Source organism: Larimichthys crocea, chromosome X (genome assembly GCF_000972845.2).
Source record: "Larimichthys crocea isolate SSNF chromosome X, L_crocea_2.0, whole genome shotgun sequence".
In the NCBI taxonomy this organism is placed as follows: Eukaryota; Metazoa; Chordata; class Actinopteri; family Sciaenidae; genus Larimichthys; species Larimichthys crocea.
Window position 1 is genome coordinate 28849978 of NC_040020.1, and position 18466 is coordinate 28868443.

At 39.5% G+C, this 18466-nt stretch overlaps 2 protein-coding genes across 9 annotated transcripts in view; one reads left to right on the plus strand and one right to left on the minus strand.

Moving 5' to 3' along the window:
* The window catches only part of strn (striatin, calmodulin binding protein), a 69437-nt gene that overhangs the window by 37438 nt on the left and 13533 nt on the right, over positions 1-18466 (plus strand). For both annotated transcript variants that reach the window (XM_027283705.1, XM_027283706.1), the window contains exons 7-8: positions 17172-17307; positions 17550-17712. In XM_027283705.1, the coding sequence (XP_027139506.1) occupies positions 17172-17307; positions 17550-17712 (299 nt within the window). The remainder of the gene's footprint in view (positions 1-17171; positions 17308-17549; positions 17713-18466) is intronic.
* On the minus strand, positions 2-14066 carry LOC104927322 (myosin heavy chain, fast skeletal muscle-like). Of its 7 annotated transcripts, none has more exons than XM_027283700.1 (39): positions 13663-14066; positions 13423-13566; positions 12115-12271; positions 12002-12029; positions 11808-11919; positions 10903-10995; positions 10758-10821; positions 10533-10631; positions 10340-10443; positions 10118-10256; positions 9725-9843; positions 9477-9626; positions 9222-9392; positions 8819-9125; positions 8562-8638; positions 8383-8470; positions 8182-8299; positions 7844-7967; positions 7625-7761; positions 7236-7491; positions 6824-7066; positions 6565-6741; positions 5673-5818; positions 5507-5597; positions 5026-5415; positions 4786-4912; positions 4587-4705; positions 4297-4493; positions 4030-4213; positions 3787-3952; positions 3573-3697; positions 2653-2961; positions 2377-2580; positions 2162-2287; positions 1885-2055; positions 1693-1797; positions 1390-1485; positions 1173-1304; positions 2-973 (listed from the first exon to the last, which is right to left on the minus strand). In XM_027283700.1, exons 1-39 carry the CDS (start codon positions 13864-13866, stop codon positions 956-958), a joined length of 5817 nt encoding a protein of 1938 aa, XP_027139501.1. In that variant the 5' UTR covers positions 13867-14066; the 3' UTR covers positions 2-955. The 7 variants fall into 7 exon arrangements, with proteins under 7 accessions (XP_027139501.1, XP_027139500.1, XP_027139499.1 ...); XM_027283699.1 differs by having other exon boundaries at positions 11799-11919; XM_027283698.1 differs by having other exon boundaries at positions 2-1304; positions 11835-11919.

The following is an 18466-nucleotide window of genomic DNA, read 5'->3' on the forward strand; positions in this document are numbered from 1 at the left end:
TTTATATTTATTCTCCAAAAAAGGCAGAGTGTAACTGCTAGTTACAAACATTCATGTTGGAGGAGAAGGAACTGTATGTTCAGAGACATTACTTGTTAATATCATTAACAAGTGCTTTCGCCACCACGCGCACCTCTTCTCCTTCGTGGATGAATCATTTTTCACAGGATTGAAACTAAGTCTTAAAGGTTGCATAATCTTTAGATGGGTTTTTTGCTAGGTTGACAAACATGTTTTTTGTCCTTGAGTTTTGCTTCTTCACAACTGCATTTCTCCAACACATTTGTTTTTGTTCTCCGGTGAATTTGTTTGTTTTCCAGGTGTGAAATCTTGTAAATGTTGATGTGAAAACTGATGCCCACTGCATGTTGGGGGGGAGAGGGTCCTAAAATGTTGAAATGTGAGTTTTGAAAGGGCAAATCTTTATTTTGATACTTTTGTGGATGTGTTTGCACTCATATTGCCATTCTTTTTGTTGTTCTGTCGCTGAGTTTACAAAACACACTTGTCAGAGATCTGCTTGCACAGTTACGAGCTTGCAAAGCCATGTGATTTTGGGCAGTGTTATCTCTGGTCTGTTGTTGTACGGTCGTATTTGCCAGGTTAGGTGGGATTTGCAGACTGCTCTGCCAGTGACTGATGCACAGCTATACTGTAGTTGTTTGGACAACAGCGATATGAGACACTAAATGTGATGAATTGACAGACCACAAATGAGACAAGAGTTAGTGTGGAGAATCTGGAGTCAGACCTCACTGATTACAAAAACACATCCCTGTTAATTATTTTTTTTTGTTTTGTATGACTTTCTTTGGTAAACCAAATAAATGAGTCATCAGAAAGGAAATAATAGGATTCAGGATTGTGATGAAAATAATCATCTTTATTGAAAAGAGCCCATGAGCACTGGTTCGTATTTTACTCTGTTGAAAAAGCCTCATCTGGATGAAGACGCTTACTCAGCAGAGTCAGACTAAAAAAAAAAAAAAGATCGAAAAAATAATTAGCATCACAAAATTTCACAACAAGTAAGTCAGTTTGTCGTTTCATGTCGAAATCCAAATATGAAATGATCACTCTATAAGATGTTGTATTGATTAAACTTTAAACATCATCTACCGACTTCTATTGCAGCACAGTTGCTCTTGTGAACATGTAAACAACAAAGATACCTTTCCAGCATCCCGGCTCTTGGCTCTCAGTTTGTTGACCTGAGATTCTGCAATGTCAGCACGCTCCTGAGCTTCCTCCAGCTCATGCTGGACCTTTCTCAGTTTGGACATGTGGGTGTTGGCCTGCTCCTCCTGTGTAGTGTTTGGGGTTTAGGGTGGCTTAGTTAAAATAGTTTAAATCAACTGTAAATGATGTGTTAGATTATGTATTACTTACAGCCTCCTCAGCCTGTCTCTTGTAAGCCTTGACTTTGAGCTGCAGCTTGTCCACCAGGTCCTGGAGTCTGTTCACATTCTTCTTGTCCTCTTCAGTCTATACACATACAGGGTTTTACAGTAAGAGACTGAGAATTAAAGGTTATATAAATCACTGCCACTAAATGCACTAGAACACAGCATCTCAAACCAAAAGAAATGAGTCCAGTTTATCTTCACAGAGCAAATATCCTTTTGATAACTAATGTAGTATTTGTTCAATCTTCATTCACTCAAAAGTTAGGGTTTTTTTAGTAGGAGTTACCTGGTACGTCAGCTCCTTGACTTTTCTTTCATATTTACGGACTCCTTTAACAGCATCAGCTCCACGTCTTTGCTCGGCTTCAACTTCAGCTTCCAGCTCACGCACCTGAAATGTGATGATAAGTAATACATCAGTATTACGCACAAAACATTTTATTGGAAAGTATTGTGCGTTTTTATATATAGTGTGTACCCTGGACTCCAGTTTCTGGAGCTGCTTCTTGCCACCCTTCATGGCAAGGTTCTCAGCCTCGTCCAGACGGTGCTGCAGGTCCTTGACTGTGACCTCTAGGTTTTTCTTCATTCTCTCCAGGTGAGAACTGGTGTCCTGCTCCTTCTTCAGCTCCTCAGACATCATAGCAGCCTGGAATCATAAACACGCTTTAATGCAAATTAAAAAAAAAAAAACTACCTGTTATTGAACACATTCAAGAAAAGTGCATGAAGCAGTTTTTGAGATATAAACTCACATCAGTGATAGCCTTTTTGGCTTTCTCCTCAGCATTTCTCGCTTCCTGAACAGCATCATCCACTTCACCCTGAACCTGAACAAGGTCAGTCTCCACCTTCTTCTTGGTGTTCAGGAGGCTGGTGTTCTGAAAGGTGGCATTTGAAAAAAAACAAAGATTTGACATTTTGATGTCTCATATATGGTGGACATACTGTATCTTAACAAACAACACACCTGAGAGTGAAGCAGTCCGACACGCTCGCTGGCATCAACCAACTCCTGCTCAGCCACTTTGCGTCCTTTCTCTGTCTGCTCCAGAGCGACTCTCAGCTCCTCAATTTCAGCCAGCATCAGACCATTTCTGCGCTCCACCATGGCGACCTGCTCCTTCATGTCATCCTGTCCTCTGAGAGCTTCATCAAGGTGCAGTTGAGCATCCTGACAACGAAAGAAAACAAAACGATAAACCATCTGTACTCTTTTTGATTGATAAATAATAATAAGACTTACCTTGAGTTGTCCCTGGACATTCCTCAGTTGTTTCTGGACCTCTGCAGCCTGCCTGTTGGCATGACCCAGCTGGATCTCCATCTCATTCAGGTCTCCCTCCATCTTCTTTTTGATTCTCATGGCATCATTCCTGCTCCTGACCTCAGAGTCCAGAGTGCTCTGCATGGAGTCAATCACTCTCTGGCTGTTTCTCTTGATCTGCTCCATCTCCTCATCCTTCTCTGCCAGCTTCCTATCAACCTCACCTTTGATCTGGTTGAGCTCAAGCTGAACACGGAGAATCTTGGCCTCCTCGTGCTCCAGTGTACCCTGGGTATAAATTTAATTTTAAAAAGTTACTCAAGATTTCCTCTAAACATTGGAAGTGATGTGAGAGAAGCTAAATACTAACAGATATCTTTTTCATCAGCCTGTTTCACTACATTTCTTCTCAGAAAATGTAGATTTATTAATACAGGATATAATATTTATTTTAAATGGAATATCAATCTGCCAACAGAAACTAATTTTGAAGCTTGTGTCTTTGTCACAATACAATAAGTTTGATTAGCCCACTGGTGCTCCATGTTCAGACAAATTTCCATCATAGTCTGTCCATTTTTATTGTGAACGCAAAAAAATATCTGAATTTCCACAATTTTTTTCCATCTTTTGCTTTGTGTACAATGAAATAACAAAGGAAAGATATGCTTGTTGTACCAAACATCAACGCTTGTTCCAGCATCTTACTATACATCGACTCATGGTCTATTCGATAAGGTGTTTCAATTTTATTCAAATTGGACTTTCTGTCAAATTACGGAGAAGATACAGCTTGAAGGTTGAACTTTTGTAAACATTGCCTCATTGAGTAGAAAGTTTTTTTGTTAGTCCAACTCAAGAACTGACTGGATGATTTTGATTCTGATGTTGCTGCATACCTCAGCTTCCTCCAGTGCTGTCTGAATTTCAGCTTTCTCAGTCTCCACAGTCTTCTTGGCTTTCTCCAGCTCGTGGATGCTCTTCCCAGTCTCCCCAATCTGTTCAGACAGGTCTGAGATTTCCTCTGCAGGAAGCAGAACATAAAACCAAACAAGTTTTTACAATTTTAAGTAATTATAGTTAGTATTAATTTATCTAAATAAGTTCACATACGCTGAAGATTCTTGTTCTCTCTCTTCATGGTCTCCAGCTGATCCAGAGCCTCCTCGTAAGAGTTCTTCAATTTGAACAGTTCAGTGCTGAGAGTGCGAGCCTCCTTCTGAGCTCCTTCCAGCTCAGACTGGCCCTCCTCATACTTCTGCTTCCACTCTGCCAAGACCTGGAATTAAATATATTATATATTATATTTACATTTGAATATATTGTTTTTGTTTTCTTACATTAACATTTATGTACCTTATCAAAGTTCCTCTGCTTCTTGTCGAGGTTAGCAGCCAAGGCATTAGCTCTCTCCACATCAATCATGAGGTCCTCCACCTCACCCTGCAGCCTCTGCTTGGTCTTCTCCAAAGAAGCACACTTTGAGTTTACAGCCTCAATCGAGTCCTCAGCTTCCTGCAGGCGCTGGGCAAGCTTTTTCCTGTAGTGAGCAGGCAAGGATTTATTTTTGCATGCTCATTTAGTTACATGACGATGTATCAAACAGTAGAAAGGTTAATATACTTTGCCTCCTCCAGCTCCTCAGTCCTCTGAATGGCATCAGTCTCATACTTGGACCTCCACTGAGCCACTTCACTGTTGGCCTTGGACATTCCTCGCTGCAACTCAGCCTTGGCCTCCTGCTCCTCCTCAAACTGCTCTCTGAGCAGGTCACAGTCATGACGGGCTGACTGAACAGCATGAGCCAGGGCGTTCTTGGCCTTTTGAGAATGACACGAGTCCTCATTTATTGAACTACATATCATACATTGCAACTTAGGGTACCATAAAACTTTCTTGATAACTTTTAATACCTTGACTTCCTCTTCAATGAGTCTCTTCAGCTCCTCAATCTGCTGAGTGAAGGCCTGCTTACCCCTTGTTAGCTGGGAAACAAGTGCTTCCTTCTCTTCAATCTGTCTGGAAAACTCACCTAAATGACAATGTATGAGTGACTTGGTTAGATAAAGTATGAACCCATCCATAAAGTGTTTTTCCGTACAGGTGACTCACCATTCTCTGTCTGCAGTCTGGCTTTCTGTCCATTAACGTCATTCAGCTGGCGGACATTCTCGTCATTTTTGGCTTTAAGTTCACTCAACTGGTCCTCAAGCGTTCTGCACATTTTCTCCAAGTTGCCCTTTCAAAGTAAATATGTCATATTAGAAGACACATGTATTTGAGCAGCACTTACTTCTTTTCAAAAGGTTCTTTTTGTTGCTACGACTAAAACCTTCACTTCAAATCACTCACCTTTGCCTTAGCAACAGCTTCCATGTTGCTGGAGATGTCATCAATCTCCATCTTGTACTCGCTCTTCTCCTTCTCCAGCTTCTGCTTGACACGCTGAAGGTTGTCAATGTGCTCTCCCAGCTCTGCAACACTGTCAGCCTGCTTCTTGCGGAGGGCTGCTGCGGTGGCTTCATGCAGGAGCGTAGACTCTTCAAGATCACGACGCAGCTTCTGGAACTCAGCCTCACGCTTCTTGTTCATCTCGATCTGAGCAGCTGTTGCTCCACCAGCTTCCTCAAGCCTCTCACTGATTTCTTCAAGCTCCCTGGAGAGGTCAGCCCTCTGCTTCTCAACCTTAGAACGAGCAGTCCTCTCAGACTCAATCTCTTCTTCCAGCTCCTCAATACGAGCCTAGATTTGATGATAGAAGCTTTATTAATTGGAATTTACTGTTTTGTAAGATTTACTGAGTCCGATAATGTATGTACGTTGAATATGTCACCTGTAGCTCCTTGATCTTCTTCTGAAGCTGAGCACCAAGAGACTGTTCATCTTCAATCTTGCTGAGAAGCTGGCTGATCTCAAAGTCTTTCCTTGATGAGGAAGAAGGCATTCACTGTCACAGTTTAAGTGTTTATGTGTGAGAAAAAGAAATAAATATTACTTACTTCTTGATTTTCTCCTCGGATTGCTGTTTGTCATTCTCTAGGTCCATTAAGGATTCCTGGGCCAGTTTCAAATCTCCCTCAAGCTTCCTCTTTGCTCTCTCAAGGTCCATGCGGAGCTTCTTTTCTTGCTCCAATGATCCTTCGAGCTATCGCATGACAGTTAATGGTTGTTGATTTGAGACATTTAAAAGAACAGAGCAATAATTCCAAAAGTCAAGCTTTTAAAGCCACTGAAAATCCAAATCCAATACCATACCTAAATTACCTAAGTATGTAATTTAGGGCATACATAATGGTAAGCATCTAAAAAGTATTGGGACATTTATGCAATTAATTCCACTAACCAATCATGAAAAAAATTCATGTTAGTTGTTGTGGAACAAAACCTCTCTACTCCTGCTACACCTGGTTGTTTGAATCTGAAGCAACTAAACAGGGAACTGAAGCCATTAACCTATGTTGCTCTCTTCAAACCGATCAGACTCCTAACAGAAATGCTATCTTGCAGAACAGGAGTGGTGGTTATTGGTCTATGTGTGCTATTCCAAACTAATGTTACTCTCTGTAAATGAATGCAGTGATAGACATGGAATATAATTTGAGTTTTTGTGAAAGGTGTCTGGTGGCTAGATAGATGGATGGCTTTGTTTCTCCACCGGAAAAGGCTCTCTGATGGAAAAATAAAGCAGTGAAAATATTCAAAATATAGCCTACACATCAACTGATATTGCCTAAAATATGTTTTTCTGCTGCCCCTCTCCACAGCAGTATATCCTGAGGGAGATGTCAATCAAAATGTGATCTTCTATAATATATATTTAACAGTATATATTTGTATAAAGAAGTGTCAACTTTGAAACACAAGCTAACACAAAAACAATTGTTTTCTTACATCGTCCACTTGCTGTTCCAGCTTTGTCTTGGCCTTGGTCAGAGTGTTGACTTTATCTTCCTCTGCCTGGAGATCATCAAGTGTTTGCTGGTGGGCTTCTTGGAGGGCCTTCTTCTCCTTGGTCAACTTGGCAATGGCCTCATCTTGAGATGCCATTTCTTCTGTCAGGTTTTTCACCTGGAAGAAAAAAGATCAGTACAGATTTTTTTATATAATTTAATAGCTATACATTTTTAGAATAATTTTATGTAATGTGTACCTTGTTTTCGGTGGCATGTTTCTCCTTCTCTACTTTAGCCAAGGTGAGCTCCAAGTCATCAATGTCTTTCTTCAGCTCAGAGCATTCATCCTCCAGCTTCCTCTTCTTAGCTGTCAGCTCAGCATTGATTTCCTCTTCATCCTCCAGTCTCTCAGTTGTCTCTTTGAGTTTAGCCTCGAGCTGGATCTTGCTTTTAATGAGCCCTTCACATCTTTCCTCAGCATCACCAAGATGCTCAGATTCCTATAGAATATTTTGAACATATATTAAGTTGATTTTCTTTGTTAAAGATTTGAATATGCATAAGGGTTAGAAAACTGTGAAAGTTAGTGTGGCCTGTTTTTCATATTTGAGCAACAGTGTTGGTGAAGTGTATATGAGATAATATCACTTCCTTGTGTTTCCTACTTACTGCAGCCACTTGGAGTTGCAGGTCATTCTTTTCCTGCAGCACAGAAACCATTTTCTCCTCCAGTTCCTTCTTTTTGGCCAGGGCAGCAGCCAGGTCAGATTGCATCTTGCCGTAGTTCTCTTTCATCTGAGCCAGCTCTTTCTCAGTCTCGGCACTCTTCAAAAGAGGCTTGATCTTGAAGTACAGATTCATCCATGGCCAGTTCTTGACATTCATAAATGAACGGATGTTGTACTGGATTGAAAAGATTGCTTCTCTGTGAAACAAATATAAAACACTTTAGCTTGAACTTGGGAGGATTATAATATAATATTTCTACTTCTCGCCAATTTGATGCAAAGTACGGCTTGTTATCAGCATACTCTTAAACGTACGACCAATATTCCTACCTCCTCTCCATCATCTTAACAAACTCCTTCCTCATGACATATGCTCTGCAGAGAGCCTGAGTCATGGTCACCAGCTCAGCCAGTTTCTCATCTCTCATCTCCTCCAGGGTACCCAGCAGACCAGCTTTGAAGAACACCTATGTTGTCAAGTGATGGAAATTAGTCTTGAGCAGCACACATGGTTACAACAGGATGATGTTGATATTGTCTATGAGGAACCTTTGTGTGTCCAAACTTGTACTGAGAGTGGTCCACATCAATAGAGCCAAGCAACTTCTCGGAAGCTTTCTTGTTGTCAATGAACTGTCCCTCGGGGATGACACTGGCATTCAATACTTTGTATCTGCAAGGAATTTTTAATTTATTTCAACTCTTTGCTTTGCCAAACTCGTACACAATGCTTCAAGTGAACCCATTGACAGTATATACAGTATTAGTGGACAAAGCTTCTGGGTCTGAAAAGTGATGCCATTGCAGAAGTGTCTGCAATCTGCATTCTCACAAATGGCCAGCTGTGGGGCGACCTTCTAGTTTTTTATGCATGAAATGAAAATGACCTCTGCTTAAAGTCACCGTAGAGGATCCTGCTGGGGAAGCCCTTTCTGCAGATTCTAATGCCCTCCAGCACACCATTGCATCTCAGCTGGTGGATGACCAGGAAGTTCTCCATCAGAGCTGAACAATGAAAATTCATATTGAATGAAATATTTCCTCTGTTATGATGTTACACAAAGTGCAGAAAGGTGGATTATTCTTACCAGGCGTCTTTGATTCATTAGGAATCAGGCAGCGGACAAAATGAGGGTGAGTGCTCCTCAAGTTGGTCATCAGCTTTCCCAAGTTCTCCTGTGGATGAGTATACCAAAATAATAGGTCAACTTGATGAACTGAAAATTAGTTTTTTAACTGTTGTTCAAAAATATGAAACAATACATACTCTGAAAAGAGCAGACACAGTCTGGAAGGAACCACCCTTCTTCTTTCCACCCTTCTTGCCACCACCACCAGAAGCCTCTGTTTAGCAGAATAATTGAATTTCTTTAATAGGACTGAATAAATGGAAAATTGATTTTGTAAATCAAAGATCACTACTGTTTTTCCAAAGAAGTCGCAATAATGCCACCAAATCATTGCCTGTGTTATTGCTTTTAGTTCAGTAACATGAACTAACAGATGTACTGATTATCTTCTTACCATCAGCTCCGGCATGGGTTGCATACAGCATAGCCAGCAGTTTGTTTGAAGCTTTCTGGTAAAGCTGAACAACTGAGTCATTCAAGGGGTCCTTGTTCTTGTCCAGCCAGCCAGTGATATTGTAGTCCACAGTACCAGCATAGTGAACCAGGGAGAAGTGAGCTTCAGCCTTTCCTTTTCCTGGCTTTGGCTTCTCGAAGGCCTTGGTCTTGCCAAGATGCTGATCATGCAGCTTGTTCTTGAAAGAAGTGTCAGAGGCCTTGGGGAACATGCACTCCTCTTCAAGAATGGAGAAGATTCCCATTGGCTGAAATGAATTTACATTTCATGTTCAAATCTAAACTTGAGAAACAAACATTTGCACATGAATCAAGAAATCATGTTTACCAGAGTGGTTACTTACCTTCTCAATAAGCTCAATGCAGGCGGCCAAGTCCATACCGAAGTCAATGAACTCCCAGTCAATGCCTTCTTTCTTGTACTCCTCTTGCTCCAGAACAAACATGTGGTGGTTGAAGAACTGTTGCAGTTTCTCATTGGTGAAATTGATGCAGAGCTGCTCCAAGCTGTTAAACTACAGTACACAGGTAGATCATCAGTTCACTGTGCATGCAGTGTTTATAAATCATCACTACGAATGTGTTTCTGTTTAACTTACATCGAAAATCTCAAATCCAGCGATGTCCAACACTCCAATGAAGAACTGCCTTGGCTGCTTTGTGTCCAGCATCTCATTGATACGGATGACCATCCACAAGAACATTTTCTCATAGACGGACTTGCACAGAGCACTGACAGCATTGTTGACCTAGAAATAATGATTTTACTGTGCCAGTGTCTGAGGATAATATTTTCAGATCAAAGTGTAAATACATTTTTTTTCAAGCAGCTGTTTGTTTTCATTACCTGTGGCACGGTCTGACCTTTGGTCACCATCTCGTTTCCGACCTTGACTCTTGGGTAGCACAGAGCTTTCAGCATATCGGCTGAGTTCAGGCCCATGAGGTAGGCGATTTTATCAGACTCTGATGGAAAGAAAGACAGTGAGTAATAAGTACAGCATGGAGTGGTTGCTAAAGAGGTGCTAGTTTAATTCCTTTATTGAGGTATCAATATAGTTAATCTTCTTTTTCTTTGACAAGAAGCGGATGTTATTGGCTGAAAAAGGTATGATATATGAACTAGTTGACTACTTCTTGGGAGTAGTTGATGGCTACTAAAAAGCAGCAGTAGTAAATGCCCACATTGACTTGAGTAGTATTTATAATATTAAAATATTTTAGTTAATATTTTAGTTACCCTCAGTGCCATCTGGTTCAGCCTGTTCCTCACGCTGCTTCTGCTTGAATTTCATGTTGCCATGATGCATCACAGCTCCAGTCAGCTTGTAGATACCCAGTTTCTCCTCACTACTAAAGCCCAAGATGTCAATTGCAGTCTGCAATATAAATGAAACAGGGTTATTGCTATGTGAAACACTGTCCACTCTATATAATCTGCCTAAATAAGCTGTTGTCTTACGTCTGTTGCAATGAACTCCTCCACATCATTGATGCTTTTGACAGTAATTTCACCCTGACTGATCATTGGGTAGTCATAGGGGTTGGTGGTGATCAGAAGAGCCTCTACAAGAGCACAGTAGAAACACATAGAATAGTTTGTTGTTTTTACTGGCATTATTTAGGTTTTATTTCAAAATCATGTAGTGGCATACCCAGGAGCTCAGGCTTGTGTCCAGTCATCAGCTGATAGAAGATGTGGTAGCTCCTCTCAGCAGACAACTGGAAGGTGACACGGGACTTCTCCAGCAGATCTAAGATGAACAAATTAAGGTCAGATAACAGTATATTGCATGTATGACAGCATACTGTGGTAACAAATGTCTCTTAAATGTTTTCTAAAAAAAAGCATCATAGTGTAAGTTCAAAAAAGTACTTACATGTTTCAATATCAGCTGAGGCCAGTTTGCCACTGGGACCAAAGTGAATCCTGATGAATTTACCCTAAACGTATTAGAATTAAGTTAGCAGGATTCTTGCTATGCAGTTATTTAAACGTTTATCTTTTGCCCTTTCAACACTTACAAAACGAGAGGAGTTGTCATTCCTCACAGTCTTAGCATTACCGTAAGCTTCCAGCAGAGGGTTGGCTGCAATGATTTGATCTTCCAGTGAACCCTATAAAGACATATGAAAAGATATGTTGCAGATCTTAAAGAATCCTTAAACAGACTCTGACCATTTTTTTTAGATGAACTGCAGAAAAGTGAAGGGCCTGCCCTGTAGACATAAAGGTCGGTGACTGACATACGTGCTTGAGTTTCTCCATTTAGCCCTTAATGAAGAGGCATGAACGGTAATTTACGTACTAGATTCTATAAATTCTAAATTCACTAAATATCATGTTGGGCTCTAGTAACTAAAATTGTGTTTTGTAGAAGCTTCTTCATCTGAGACTGTCAGGACCCACAAGCTCAAACAAACCCACATCAGGAGAAATCAATAACCTGTTCTTACCTCACCACATCATGTATCACAGCCCATCACAGTACATCATATGTGCACAGATGGCATTGAAGTACGTGATATTTACCATGACAACTGTAAAACAACATAATATCTACTGCTGTGAGAAACAGAGACGATGGTTACCAACTGTAACGTGGAGAAAACAGCTCTCCATGCATTGAGAGGTACACAGTTAAAGCATCTGACAAAACTCTCAATACAGAGTGAGTCACAGAAAAACAACAGAGAGACATCTGCAGATAGAAACTAATGTATGAGCAGTGAGAGTTCATAGATAATCAGAATAGTTATTATAGTTCTCCGTCAAATAAAAAAACTTTTTCGAGATGAGTTTAAAGTTTTGTTCTTGCAACATCTTTTGGCTCAAATGTAGTTTATCCGTGTCATATGACACTACTTCAGTAGACATTTTAAACACTGCCGCTGGTCAGATTTTAGTCGCTAAAGTCAACCATTTTTACCTGTATTTTTCCGCTTTGTTGCTCTGCTTTCTTGCCACCAGAAACTGCAATTGTTGCAAAGTACTGGATGACACGCTTGGTGTTGACGGTCTTTCCTGCACCGGATTCTCCACTGGGGGACGAGAGAGATATCTTGTACTCGTACTACATGTCAGTATTCTGTAATGTTATTCAGTTATTTGTATATTACTCACGTGATGAGGATAGACTGGTTCTCACGATCTAAAATGAACAAATCCTTACTTAAAATACCATATATGGTTGAAATTCAGTCACATTTTAGGTCATTTGTGTCTTTGTATCTTACCAGTGAGCATGAACTGATAGGCATTATCAGAGATGGAGAAGATATGGGGTGGAGCCTCAATTCTCTTCTTGCCTCTGTATGCCACAACAACCTGAGCATCATACACAGGAAGCCACTTGTAGGGGTTCACGACGACACAGAAGAGACCAGAATAAGTCTGGAAAGAGAAGAAAGTTCAGTCTAAACTTTTTCTTCTACATCTGATATGCAGATAGAGACAAAAGGAAAAGTCAACTTAAAGTGTCAAAAAACATCGGCATAGATCCTCTGGATCTCTTAAAGAGGGATAAACACCAATTCTCCAAGATGTATCCACAGTTGGTATTTTGACAGTGGAGATCGCTGTCAAACATGTTGCTTTAAAATCCTCTACCACTGTTCAGCTGGTTTGACAAAAGATGACTGTGATGTGATTCACATCTTTTTAGTATTTGTCAAACCAGTCCTTTGTGCCTTGTATGACAGCATCTGCATTTGAGTCTTGACTCATTTTTTTATTTTTTTATTTGTGACATCTGTATATATCAATTTGAGCTGAACTGCATTTTGTGTAGTAAAGGAGTTTGTTTTATATATTATTTGTATGATCGTGTTTTGGGATGGGAATGGAGAACTGGTTTCAAATTGTTCAGTCATTCAGAATAATATGCCCCAGAGCTTATCTTTTCCTTTTATTGATGCCAACTTTTTTTTCTGACATTGCAAAACCGTGACGTAAAATTCATGCGTCTACGCTTCTGGAAACTTGAAATAAGAAGGTGTCATGGTGGAGAGAAAGAAACGGTCCAAAGCAAGGCTTAATTTTTACAAAGAAAGATGATGAGAGTACTAATTATTATCTGTAAAACGATAACTTCATGTAACGGTGGAAAAAATGTGCCACTGCTTCTAAACTGAGCAGCACGTCTGTTACTGAGGGTAAATATCCTGTTAAAATAACTAAACCATGCAGGAAGGATTAGCAGTTTTTTTTCTTTGTCTGAAACCTTAATGAAAACAAATGCTGTGCAAATATTTTTTTAATTTCATCCAGACAGACAGTTTAATCAACCAGCTTGTGCAGAACATTTTCATTCTCGCTGCACAGGGAGGGAAAATGATGGATCAGTGAGTGCGGTTACAACACTTGCAGTGAAAAGTTTCTCAGTAGACTGTAATAAAACAGATGCGTTGACACTGAAACCTGGCGTAGGCCTACTTTTTTCCCTACAGAAAATTAGGAATCAATAAAGAATTTGACCGATAATCAGAATCGATAATTTCTTAGCCCTTTTCATGTCCAAGCTGAGTTAAGTGTTAAATACTCACGTAGATCATCCATGATGCAAAACGCTCTTTGAGGTTATACAGCACACAGGGCTCGTTGAGGTGGGTCATCATGGCCATGTCCTCAATTTTGTCATACTTTGGAGGATTCATGGGATGGATGTCATCCTCCTTCACAGTGACAGTCTGAATAGAAAACACAGTAAAGAAAAAAAAAATTCAGTATTTCAAATGAGATGTTAGGGAATAGATGTCACACTGTTTCACTCATCAGTGACCTACCTTCCCTGAGAGCGTCTCAACTGTGGCCTTTCCACCCTCTTTTTTGATGAGTGTACCCTTGAGGTACATCTCATCGGCATCGACCACAAAATAAGCTGTTTTGGCATCAAACGGCGTGTTCTGAGCCTCGATCCTCTCCTTCTCGGGCTTGCGTAGGAAAATGGACGCAGGCCCATACTGCTGCATTTCTGCGTCTGTGCTCATGGTGGCACTTTATTTGGGGCTGAAAATGCATAAAGTAGTTAAAATTACTTTTGTATCTGAATATTATGGAGTTTTTGTTGTTGCAGACAGTCTTACCTCAGTTTACCCAAACTCAGTAGCACAGATGAGTTGTTGTCCAAGGATGCTATTAAAAAAAGATTGAGATGAATAGACTTGAAATATTTTAGCGCACTACATGAACTTTAGCCTATTTTAGCAAATTTTCATCACTCCATAAGCTTTTATTACTCTGCTCTACAAGTACTGTCCATTTACTAAGGTTTCACGATACTGGAATTTTAAAGTTTGATACCATTCTACTTCGTTCAGCATGAGGCAATAAGAAAGAAACACAAAATCATTTTTTTAAAATCACATTTTTTTCTCTATATGAATTATTACTTTTATTATTAAGTTTAAGGACCACTTGATTTCTTCCCTCATTGCTTCCCCAAGTTTCATGACTTTAAATATTACCAAATATATTACAGAGATCATATACTAAACTTACTTGCATTTCATGTTTTCTTTTTTGTTTGTTTTTTAATTTATTAAAGTTTTTATTTAGTTGATTTAATTTATTTTATTCCATTTCCATTTAATTATTATTATTATTATTATTATAATCTTAAATAATTATTTTTTTTAAATGTTATTCCAATGCCTCTGTTGCCGCTGTTTGAAATGTTTCTTTACAGTTACCTCAGTTATAATTAACCAGAAGATCATTTTAATCACTTCTCCAGGGATTTAAAAGTATTCTAATCAAATAACAGATTCACTGTATATTATTCTCTTAATTAACTATTCAGAGTAGCGTCAGCAAAGCAACATCTTTGATTAAAATTTTCTTTACCTGACACCTAAAAATATGACAAATAGTAATTTCAAAATTCAAATAAAATCAAATAAAATGAGGTGAACATGAAGACACAAAGAGCACTGACCTGAGATGTTCTGTGAGTCCTCAGAGTCTGGAGCTGCAGCTTTTATAGAGACTGCAGCTGCCCAGTCAGCAGCAGCCACCACTCGATTAGGTCAAGCATCTCGCAGCAATGAAGCTTTTTTTGTGTTTACAATGTCCCATCACTTTACAGTCAAAATAAGGCAATAAAACAAGCAAGCAATGGTGTCAGAATTTTTAATAACTTTTAGTAAAATTACAAATAGAAAAGATAACCATGTTACAACAGATATTACAGTTTACTTTGTATGATGTAAAGTAAGATAAAATCATAATTAATATGACCTGGTTGTGCAGATGTTTTGGGGTTTTATTACTGTGTGATACGCTTAATTCAAGTTTCTGCACTGTACTCATATTCTTATGTGTTATTTATTCATTCATATCTAGTCCTTTGATGTACAGCACACATGCTGTATGAATAAAATTGCCATCTCCAAATGAATCTTTAACTTATCTGTTCATGGAGTCTTCACTTCCCTTTTGCCCTCTCTAAGATGAACTCAAATGTCAATGGTATCGAGTGTCAGAGCTTCTCCACATTTTAAATCTTGCCCTGACATGTAATAAATATCTGAAATGTCATTGGTCCCACTATCAATAAAAATCCACTTAGCCTCATGCACTATATACACCTTTTACATGTCTCGTAATTTTAGTAATATCAGCTTTATTGCTCATGAAGGTGTGACAGTAAAGTCCAAAGTATGCACCAAAATAGACGCTGTGTAACACATTCATTGGTTTCCGAACCTCCAATAAATGATTTACAGATTCTGACATGCTTGATAACAGTTTAATCATTTCATAATGACAGGTTTCTCTCCTCACTCTTGATATTAATCATGGTCACAGCCAGGAATGGAAATTCCTTTTGGAGAAGCATGCAAGTGGTGCTGGTATACAGTTGCAGGGCATTGGCACATCTCATATATCCTCTAATAAAACTGAATGTAAAACCCTATGCATAAAGTTCAAGTGGTATTACACCTTTCCTTAAAAGGAGCAGAACATTTGTCGACTGGGCTATAATAAGTCCCACTCAGATACCAAAGATTTTTGTCCTCATGCTACATTTAATCTATTGATGTTATGGGAACTCAGTGACAAGATGGGTTTGAAGATACTGCCAGCATTGGCTCCAAAATAAAATCTCAATCATCTGCACCAATGCCTTTCAGAAGTGTTAACATTTAATTACACAATAATCATTTATTTATTAATGATTTAACAACATTTTTACCTTTTGAAAATTTACCATAGTATTTCACATCTCTGCATCTCATTTACTCTCATGTATAATTATCTAACATGTCAAGACTCTCACTAGTTTATTCATTTTTATGAGAAATTAATAGAAGTATTACTCATTATGCTAATGATGTAGACAAACACTTCAGTCTTGCAGTAAATCATGTGGGAGTGGAACACTGTGTTAAAAGGTGGCTTCATTATAATATGTTATGAAATCTATTGAAAAATAAAGGCGTCCCCTAAGCATTTCAAAAAAAGGATGCCTGAGATTAACAAATTACATATGTTTGTATGCATTTTTAGCGATAATGACTCGCTTTGCACTGTGCTCAGAGAAAAATGCTGCTCACGCTTCACATTATAACTACAGTCTTATGCTGTAATATTTATTGAAACTTGACCAAGGAGAATTAGAGAGACTCTCAAAGCTCATCACAAGTGCCTGAGTCGGTCTCACATTCTGCCGAACTCATGCAGATGATCAGACTTTAAACCCCAAGATAACACCACAAATACTACTATATACTATATGCCCAGAAATAGTCAAAGGAAATCTTTTTACCCATGTTTGTGTTGCCATTAGCACATTCTAATCTGGAGCCACTGTTGTCTGTCAACAGCAAGCTATCAAGACAACATTAGGTCTCTTCGACCCTGGCCACCACAGTGTTGAGATAGACTGGCACTTGCTGGTCTCAAGCAAAGCCAAACAACTACTGCTGCCGAAGACTTCAACACATGACCTTGTGTAACCTAAGGATAGAAAATGTGATTAAAAACCTACACTGACATATTAAAAAAAAGTAGAAAATGCAAAAATGTAATGTAATATTTACAACCTTCTTTTATTTGTGTATAATCACCTAACTATAACAATAATTTTGAACCTGTGAAAACACGGTGAAAGGTGCTGCAGTTGTGAAGGAGGAAAATAAAATGATGTTGGCAGAGATATGAATAGTTTTTCCATCCTATCAAAACAAACCAGCAAAAACCTTCTTTATTAGCTTTTAAAGTGTTTTTTATTTTTTCAGTTTTGAAAATACAACATGATATTCATCCCGTATTCTTTCGTCTCTCCATCCAGTAAACCCGACATGTCCGACTCGGCCACTGTGTTGGAGGCCTTTAAGTTCATAGAGAGCGCTGCAGCAGAATTCAGCGACGAGGACGAGGAGGAGGACAGCGAAGGCAGGGACAAGACCATCTTAGACCTGGCTACAGTAAGACATTAACACACTCTGCATTACATTTATGTGTTGCCTCCAAGCCTCACATATGTCAAATGAAATCACTTGTATGATGATAGTATAACATGTATAACTATCCTCTGCTCACCCTACTGAAACTGCAGGGAGACTGTGGTAACCTGTAATCTGGCAGCCAGCTGACCAGACATAATTTCCTGTCTGAGATTATTCCTCAGTCTTCCTAATTTCTGTAACATTTAACCTTTCTGTAATAGATGGTAAGGAAGAAGCAGTCATCTACCCCTTCTTCCACAACTTCTGACCTCAGCGACGACCCTGACACAGAGGAGGCTCTGAAGGGTTTTGATTTCTTGGCGAGTCCAGATGAGATGGATGGATCACCTGAGTCCAGGAGTGGGGAGGACAGTGGAGAGTGGGGTGAGACAAGACAGCTTTCCTGTCTTTAATAAACTTTTTAGATGGTGACCTGCTGCCGCAAAATCCCCCCTTTTTCTTCTGTTACTTAGCAACACATTCAGTGTCATTCGGCCAATGACAAAGCATCCCCACACATTGTGTGACTCAACACTTCACAGTCCAGAGAGTTGTAAAGGAGTGCTGACTCAGTGCAGCACGCACTCGTTTGTCGAGGCGTGAAAGCCTGAAAAGAGGAAAAGTGTAGCTTTTCTCGTTGTAGATTTTCTATTTTCAAAAGTCTCTTCAGTCATCTGTTTTTGTTTCACAAGCAGCTGAAAACATGTGGTTAAACACAGTGTTTGGTTGTGTGTTGCTGCGTTATGAAACAAGTCTCTTCTTCTTGAACCCACGCCACCTCCCCGACCTGACACATCGCTCGCCCCGGGCTACAGAGAGTGATGTTCAGATCCTTTCTTTGTCTCAGCGGTTATCGTGGCAGCAGTCAGTCCTGCAGACCCGCCTCAGTGATTTCTGCATGTGATGAGACATCTTTACTCATCTAGCCCTTAACCATCTGCAGTTTATTTTTATCACTGTTTCAGCTGTCAGGAAAAGTTAAAGGCATTTTTTTTTCTGTCTGAAGGTTCCTCAAGTGACAGCAGCAACATCTCTATCTCCAGTTCTGTTTTGTTTTTTTCATAATACTCTGACAGATGAGTACTTCTTCTTTTGATTCTCCACAAGGTGGAGCTGTTCAGTCGTTAACTTAGGCCAC

Coding starts and splice junctions, on each gene's coding strand:
- LOC104927322 (XM_027283694.1), bottom strand. CDS start 13,866: ATGAGCACAGACGCAGAAATGCAGCAGTATGGGCCTGCGTCCATTTTC. Junction 9,627..9,724: donor AAGGTCAGACCGTGCCACAG/GTAATGAAAACA, acceptor CATTATTTCTAG/GTCAACAATGCTGTCAGTGC. Junction 7,762..7,843: donor ACAAGTTTGGACACACAAAG/GTTCCTCATAGA, acceptor TTGACAACATAG/GTGTTCTTCAAAGCTGGTCT.